The 8321-nt window shown below is 53.4% G+C and overlaps 1 protein-coding gene across 1 annotated transcript; it reads right to left on the reverse strand.

The window, feature by feature from the left end:
• Window positions 1–308: 308 nt before the first annotated feature.
• Window positions 309–6358, reverse strand: CXXC1 (CXXC finger protein 1). Its single transcript, XM_012651782.1, has 15 exons — window positions 5628–6358; window positions 4772–4890; window positions 4562–4662; window positions 4049–4284; window positions 3781–3957; window positions 3379–3405; window positions 3056–3301; window positions 2782–2889; window positions 2429–2613; window positions 1906–2113; window positions 1716–1826; window positions 1526–1575; window positions 1275–1371; window positions 795–947; window positions 309–708 (listed from the first exon to the last, which is right to left on the reverse strand). The coding sequence occupies exons 1-15, from the start codon at window positions 5628–5630 to the stop codon at window positions 562–564; spliced, it is 1968 nt and encodes a 655-aa protein (XP_012507236.1). The 5' UTR covers window positions 5631–6358; the 3' UTR covers window positions 309–561.
• Window positions 6359–8321: the final 1963 nt, after the last annotated feature.

Raw genomic sequence — 8321 nt, forward strand, 5'->3', positions numbered from 1 at the left:
ATACAACTCTGGTCTGGAGAGCATGAACACTCACACAGCAGCGGGAAGTCAGCCACACAGGGCGAGTGCTGAGTGCATACCCACTGTCCCAGGAAGAGAGGCTGAGAATACAGGACACTGGACGTCAGGTCATATCCCCACAGCCTAAGGGAGCACAGAGTGAGTGCTGACTATATACTCACAGCCTGTGCATGCACTGCAGCCCCTTCGGGGTACAGGTGTGCCACCGCCCATCTTATCCAGGGGGGTTTGGGAACACAGTTGCAACTGGAGCAAGCGTAGAGACCATCAGAAGTTATCGTCCTTTCTTCTTCAAAATTTTATTAACAAAATCCAGGGAGGAGGGAGTAGACTCCACAGTCCCACCCCGGCACAGAAAATGGAGAAACAGAGGGAAATTTTGAGACTCTCTGGTAAGAGTAGATGGCCAGTCAAATGGTGGATGGGCACAGAGAGAATTAAAGAACATGAACAGATGAAGAAGGAACAGACACACGGGAGGCTCAGGGCAGCTTCCCCAACTGGAATGCAGGGTGTGGGGGTGATGTGGGCCGGTGAGGCTCAGCGGTCAGCACTGGAGCGCAGGTCGGTAGTGAGTGGGTCATGCTGGATTGTCTGGTGCAGCATCAGGGCCAGTAATCCTGCCCGGTTTGTCATGGCTGTACGCACATTGCGCTCCTGCTCAAACAGCTCATCCAGCTTGTACCACTGCCAAAGGAGTGGATGGCGCCATGAGAAGGGGCTCCTGAAGCCCCACCTGACTGACCCTGGCTACATCCAGCATCAAAACCTACCACACGCACGCGCTCCAAGTCCACTTCAGCACGCCGCAACTTCTCCCAGCAGTAATGGCGATTGCACTGGCGCTTGGGCAGGCGGCAGAAGTCACCTGTAAGCTCAAAGACATCGCGTACAAGGGGGCACCCGCACACCTCATCGGCTGGCACCTGCAGGGAAACCAGGAATGAGGATGAACAAAAGTGGTGAGGGAGGAAAATAGGAATAGGTGCTCAGGGAGGGAGAAGGGAAGGAATGGAGAGTTCAGGGGACAGTGAAGAGGCATGGAAAATAGGGGGAATGGAGGGTGAACAAACAGGGAAAGGGGGAGGAATAGGAGGTGATGAGCTAGGAAAAGGGAAAAGAACAAAGGGCGAGAAAGCAGGGAAAATGAGAGAAATGGACGTGGTCAGGTAGGAAAAAGAGAAGGAGGAAGGAAAGGATGAGGAGGGACAGAGAGGAGGGACAGAGTCTGGGGAGTTGAGGAAAAACCTTACTTTGGGGTCCCGTGAGTGCTCAGGGCACAGCACCTGGAGCCGCTTACAGTATGTTTTGCTCTGAGGATTGTAGACATCACAGAAGAGTCGTGTGGCCCTGGGGGTTTGGAGTAGAGAGAGGGTAGTGGAGGGAGAGTAGGAAGGAGGCCCTCTTATCCTTGCCCATGCCCATATTCTGCCCCCGCTCCATACACACTCCACTTCTGACCCCAGCCTTAACTCCCCTAACTCTGCGTGGCACCCTCACTTACCCTTCAATGCGTGTGGGGTACATGGACCCAAAGGACGTCTGGCTCTCATACTGGAGGGATGAGCACAAATGGAGGGAACTGTGGATGTGTGCTGCACACTGGCCCAAGACACCACCCGGACAACATATCTGTCCCCCACTGGCCCACTGATATTCCCACATCGTCCACCCCCTTAGGCTGACACCCTGACCTTGGCGTAGCAGCGCTCCATGTGGCGCAAGGCAACACGTGGGTTGATGGGGTGCCCGCAGGAGACGCAGAAGATCTGCAAGTCTGTGTCATCACTGTCACCCTCGTTGCTCTGTGTGGGGTGGAAAGAGCGATGAGGCCAGGAGAGACCAGGTGCTGGGCCCTGCCTTGCCATGCCCCTGCTTGCTCACCTCCTCATCCTCACGCACAGCCTGCTGCTTGGCACGAACAATGATGGCCTCAAGTTCATGGAATCGGCGCTCCATTTCCTGAAGGCGGGTGCGGGCACTCTGCTGCTCACGACGAATGCGTTCGAGCAGCTTCTTGCCATGCTCTTCAGCAATGCAGGGGCTCTGTTGCCACTGCTGGATGCGCTGGGGGAGGATCTCATAGATGCGGCTGCAGGGAGACAGTGGGTATGGTGCAGGCAGGGAAGGTGGCAAGCAACAAGATGAGTAAGTGGGGTGATCAAAGGATGGCAAATGGATGCATGACTAAATGGTGAAAGGGTAAGTAAATAGGTGACTAGATGGCTGAATGGTGGATGGATGGCCAAGTGGACAGATGAGAGCAACATGGATGGGTGAGTGGGTAGATAGATATGTGGGTATTTGGTTGATTGAATGGTGAACAGGTGATTGACTGGCAGACATACAGAGGGCTCTGCCCTACCCTGTACTTCCTGACTCCCTTAAACCCCCAAGAGTGACTCACTTGGCTGCCAGCTTCATGCCGCAGTCATCCGAGCAATACTTGGAGCTGGGCTGGGCAGGGCGCACACAGCCAGGCCCCAGGCACTGCGGCAGCGATGCAGGGTCCTTGACATCCGCCCTCTCTGGGTGTTTCCATTTGTCCTTGTGCTTCTGCTTCTGCCGATGCCGCTTGTATCTCTCCTCCTTCTACGGGACAAGACAAGTCAGATCAAGGCGGAGTGGAAGTCAGCCCCAGACTTGTCTCCCCCTCCATTCCAGCCCTTTCTGGCTCTTGCCCTGTTTAGGCCCTGACCTCCACCTCTCCCTCTCCACCCGTCCTCTGCCTTCCCATACCCATTTTACCCTCTCCATCACCTTCTTCTCAGATTTCTTCTCTCGCCGCTTCACATGCTTCACTTTCACTGCCCTCTTCCGCAAGGCGGGATCCAGGAATGGTGACTCTTCTGTGTCACTCATCCAGGGCTGCAAGCAGGGCATGCACTGACCCACGAGCCCCACTCATGACAGCCCACCACCTTCTCATTTCCCAAATCAGCCTTCCATACCCTGCCTCCTCTCTCCTCATTAGGGATTCTCTCTGCTTCTGTAACCTCCACCCTTCCACCATGGGATACTCTTGCCTGCTCACCAAGCCATGGTCATCAAAGGCCCCTGCACAGAAGTCCTGGTACAGGTCAGGATCCAGTGGTAGGTCCTCATCAGAGAGTGGCTCAGGTGTGGCCGTAGCCTCAGGTGGCTCCTTGACTGCTGATGATGCCACTGCCCCCTCATCTTCACGAATGCGCCCCAGCTTCTGTGATGGCTGTGGCTGCTGTTGGGTGGGCAGTGGCCGGCGGGGCCTTGGCAGGGACTCTGAGGGTGTCACCGGCGAGAGCTGCGGGGCAGAATCTCAGGACTGGCCCTGACCGCCCTGCCCGCATGCCCCGCCCCGCCCTGGGGGGCTGGACTCACCGAGGAAGGGAAGTACTTGTACGATTCCTGTGCCGGCAGGAGGAAGGCCCAGGTCAGCCCCAGGTGGATGGAGGGTGGCCTTGCCCTAGCCCTGCCCACCTGGCCTTGCCTCCTCAGACACACCTGCCCCCTACCCCTCACCACCAGGACATGCTCAGCCCTGCCTGATCTGCACTGACATGCCTGATCACCCAGAAATACTTGGCCCCACCCAGGGTTGGGGGTTCTCCTGCCAGCCCAGCATACCTGGTCATGTCCCATTCATCTGGACATGCCAGGCCCCTTCCCAACCATCTGTGATAATCAGGCCCCACCGCACCTGGCCCATTCATGCCTAGCCTTAACCAGCCCTTCATGGACTGCCCCCTCCTCCTGATCCTACCCAGCTCTGCCCATGCTCACCCGGGCCCGCAGCTGGCACTGGCGTAGCCGGCACTTCTGCCGGATCTTGTTGGGGCCCCCAAATTTCTTCATGTCCCGACAGAAGTCACAGTGGCCACAGTCCTCAGTGCGCCGGCATGCCTCACACTCGCCACACATGCGGGCTGACCGTTTGATCTGCTGCTGCTGCTGGTGATGCTGAAGAAAAGTGCCCAGAAGAGAAATCAGGGACCCAGGCGAGGACCAAGATAGAACTACTTTATACATTCCAATCACTACAGCCACTCACCTGGCTGGGTGTGGCCGCCAAGGGCTGTGGAGAGGATTTATGGGGCGAAGCAGAGCCCCGAGCAAGCATGGCCCCAACCCCTGTCCCTGACCCCGCCCGGCGCTGCAGGTCCGGATCTGAGACAGGCCTCTTGCGCCCTCCACCCTCATCCCGGGGCTCACTGCTGTCCCGCTCATTGCCATCCCGCTCGCGTGATTTCTTGTGCCGATAGCGTATCTCCAACTTGGGGTCTTTCTCTGTGGGGCAGAGAATGGGGCCAAGGTAGGTGAGCAGTGGCAGGCCTAAATGGTCCCAGAACCTCTTTCTTCCTGTTTTCTCTCTTACTGTTCCACCCACCTGGCCCCCTAGCTCAACGGCAGAGCTGACCCTTCCTGTAGGATCCTGTTACCTCTCACAATGGAGTGCCCATTCTAGCTCACCAGACCCACAATCGCTCTGCCCACAGACATGTATCACTACTCCCTTGACCACCCTATTATGGCTTCTCTTTCTTGTCCATCCCACCCCCCTCACCTCGGCACTCCCGACAGTACCACTCCCGGATGGCCTTGGCCATCTTCTCAGTGATCCGGATGCAATCCCCATGGAACCACTCATTGCAGTTGTCACAGCCGCTGCAGAGGATGGAGCAGGTGTTGAAGATGTGAGGGGCATGCCCCACTGGCTTCACCCAAACTTGCCAGGTGTCACCCCCCCCACCCCCTCCACCTCTCCCTGGCTCACATCATGAAGCAGTTGATGTCTGGTTTGCGGCAGATGCAGTAGATGGGTGCGTTCTCCCCATTCTCCGACTTGCTGTCCTCCCCAGCATCTGGAGGCTCTGGGTCTGAACCATCTCCCTCCTGTGAGACACCCCGTTGTGGCAGCTCATCCCTCCATTACGGCTCCATCAGGGTTCAGCACAGACTCACACACTGCCTGAAGCCTTCTCATCACGGCTCCCCATAAATCTACCCATCACAGGCTCCACAGACCCCATCGCTCACCTCTATCATCCCATTACTCGGCTTATAAATCCCCATCGCTCCGGCCCGGACCTCCCATCACTCACCGACACCCAGTCACTATCCGCACCCGCACACGGCTCACGCAAACACTCCACCGCTCGCCACACGCTGCCCCACCGCGGCTCCTCACAGAGCCCGAGCGGGGCTTCGCACAGATTCCGCAGACTTCCCGCCACGGGGCTCCACAGCTCCCTCGTTAGTTTCGCCCCCAGCCCCACCCCCCGTCCCACCCCCGACCACGGTTGTCCCCGGATCCCCTGAGAGACTCCGCATCCCGCTCACTACAGACCGCCCAATACGGCTTTTCACAAACCGCGTATCCCTCTGCCCACAGAACTCCCCATCACGGTTTTCCACGGAATTGCCATCTGGAGTCCCCACGAAACTTCTACTGCGGACTCCATAATGGCTCATCACAGAACTCCGAGGTGGCTCACCACAGACCCCACCATTCTGCCCTCAGACTCCGGCTTCGGCTCATCACAGACCCCCCGAGCGTCCGCCAACAGACCCCACTGTTCCCAGCCCTACACACCTCCAACGCCAAAGCCTTCCCCGGACCCCGTACTCACCATATCTCCGCCGCCAGCGCACTCCCTCGCGCCCCCCGCCACAGACCCGGGAATCTTCTGAGACCACTCCGCGGCGTCTGCGGCGGTTGCAAAGGCGCCCACTACTTCCGCTCCAGGTCACGCCTCCCAGGCACCGTACTCCTATTGCGCAGGCTCCGTGCGTCGGCTCCGCAGCAAACAAGTAGGTCGCTCCCCTAGAGCCCCCGAATGTGCTTCAGGCGCCGCCATCTTGACTATCGAGTCCGTATGGTGGCCGAATCCATACGTTCGCTAGGAATATGGCCGCGCCTGTACGCAGTTTTCTGAGGGCGCCGCCACCTTGTCAGTAGAGTCCGTACGGTGACGCTTGTACGGCCTCGAAGTTACAGGCAACATGGCCGCACCTACTGCGCTACTTCCTCGCAGATGCCGTCATCGTGGAATTTGATTCCGTGACGGAGCCGAAGCCGTACGTTCCCAGGCGACACATGGCGGCGTCCTAGTAACGGCTTCCACGTGGGCGTCGCCATCTTGGAAGTCGATTCCGTACATGGGCCAATCATCCTCCAGAGAGGTTCACGCGGAAAACGGCCGGTCCCGAAACATTACCTGGATCAAATCTCATTCGTTATTCCGTTCAATCACTTTCCCCTTCCATACGTGTTAATGGGGCGCCGGCAGGCTGTGTGCTTTGCGCCGTGAAAGAAACCAGTCTCCGCTGTACCCCGACTTCACCTGCCACCACTCTTTCCGACTCTCCTGTCCGTTTCTCAGCCGGACCTGGCACTGTTCAGCTTTTATTTATTTTATTTTTGTTTAAAGACAATTCTTAAACTAATTTCAAAATTTAGTTTTGTAAGCTGCATGATAAACCTAACAGCATAGCACCGTTTACTTCTCCATTCTTTTACTGTTGAACGTTTACGACATTTTCAAATGTTATTCTAATAAAGTTCCATGGAACATCCTTAAACATAGATCTATATGCTCATCCCTGATTATTTCTTGTGAAATTAATGCAGGGATAAGGCAGAAAAAGAAGGTCGAGAGAGCCTGAATGCAGCCATTTTAACCAATACCAGCCCCTAACCACCCTGAACAAGGAAGTCACCAGCGGGTTACAAGCCGTGACCCTCCGAAGATGGATAAATTACTACACTGGATGCCTTACAAACTGTGCTTACCTTTCTATGACAGCAGTGTATGATTAACCTTTATGGCCTGACCATAAGACAATGCTGGTCACCTACATCCCACCAGGTTTTTGAACATTTAAAAAACTTTAGCATTGCCCAATAAGGGTTCCCCTCGCCCCCAGCTTGAGATCTACGGAGTAGGATCTATTGTATGTCTTTATCACAATAAACTTCCCTGTTGCTAATTCGCTCCCACTTAAATTCTCCCCTATGCAAAGCCAAAAACCCACTTGTCAAGTTCAAGGGGGCTTTCCTACCTTCAGTAGGACACCTCCTGCATCAAAACGTGGTATATGAAATGGTGTTAACTGTGGTTCTGAGTCTGAAATGGAGTCCAGAAGCCATTCTAAGAAGGACTGTCTGCACTTCCTGCAAACTTGCAACACACACACACACACACACATGCACACACACACACACACACATACACACACAAAACGAACTTGCCTTGAACCCTTGAACTGGGCCAAACTATAAGGACCATACCACCCTGGAAAACAGCTGAATTTCACTAGTGCTGCATCTCCTCAACAATGGCCAGTGAACTATGGACTCATGTGCTGGCCAGCCACCTCCATCAATGGCAATTCCTTAAAAACAACTCATGTAATGACCCTTAGCATCTTTTTTACTTCTCTTAAAAACTCCTGCTTTCCTCTCTGTCTCTGGAACACAATTTGGCCTCTAGCTGAATCTATAACTCCTGAATTGCAATTCCTAGAACCCCGATAAACTTTGTCTTGCTGCATTGCACCTTGATCATTTGCCTCTTTTCAGCTGATGTTCCTTAGAGATTAAGCTCTAAAAATAGAATTACTTTATAATTGAGTATAAATATTCTAAGACATGTTAAATAAAATTTGTAGGAAGCCATTGGTTTGGACTGAGCTCCTGCACTAGGCCCAACCAAAATGGAGTTACTCATGCTGAAGTTCATTCAATGCCACCAATCCAACACTGAATTGTTTATCTGACCTCCTGAGAAATCAGGAAAAAAAGAGAGAGATAATAATAGCCAAATCCCCAAACAAGCCACTTTTAGCCAGCATAACACAGTCCCCTCAGCTTTAACCCTTATAAAAAAGTAAACTGAAGTTACCTAATATTAACCAATCAGTTTTTTTTATTATTATTGTTCTGTTTCCTTGTTCCCACCTTACAAAACTCACCGCTCTGCTATTGTCCAGGGGGAACTTTCATTCTATTTTGTAGAATAGGGTCTGCCCCGATTAATGAATTGCAAATAAAAGCCATTAGATGTATAATTAAATTTGTAGTAATTCTGTCCTTTGACAGTTGATACAAACATATATTTCTACCAGCAGTGTATGAAGGTTTCCATATCAGATCTTTATTAGGTTGTCAGATTAGTGCAAACTTTTAAAAATCATGCAACTCTTTCAGTAAAACACTGTCAGCAGCCACAGCCATAAATAAATACCATATATTCATTACTATACTAATATACTACAAAATCAGAAACCACACAAAAAAATAAATATTTAAAGGTATGAGACAA

The sequence above is a fragment of the Propithecus coquereli genome, unplaced genomic scaffold (genome assembly GCF_000956105.1).
Source record: "Propithecus coquereli isolate 6110/MARCELLA unplaced genomic scaffold, Pcoq_1.0 Scaffold37, whole genome shotgun sequence".
In the NCBI taxonomy this organism is placed as follows: Eukaryota; Metazoa; Chordata; class Mammalia; order Primates; family Indriidae; genus Propithecus; species Propithecus coquereli.

What these genes read in the sequence shown, in the direction of transcription:
- CXXC1 (XM_012651782.1), bottom strand. An exon ending in GACATCAACTGCTTCATGAT is followed by an intron (nt 4,663 to 4,771) that starts GTGAGCCAGGGA and finishes CATCCTCTGCAG; the next exon opens with CGGCTGTGACAACTGCAATG. An exon ending in GGCATGAAGCTGGCAGCCAA is followed by an intron (nt 2,114 to 2,428) that starts GTGAGTCACTCT and finishes GTCTCCCTGCAG; the next exon opens with CCGCATCTATGAGATCCTCC.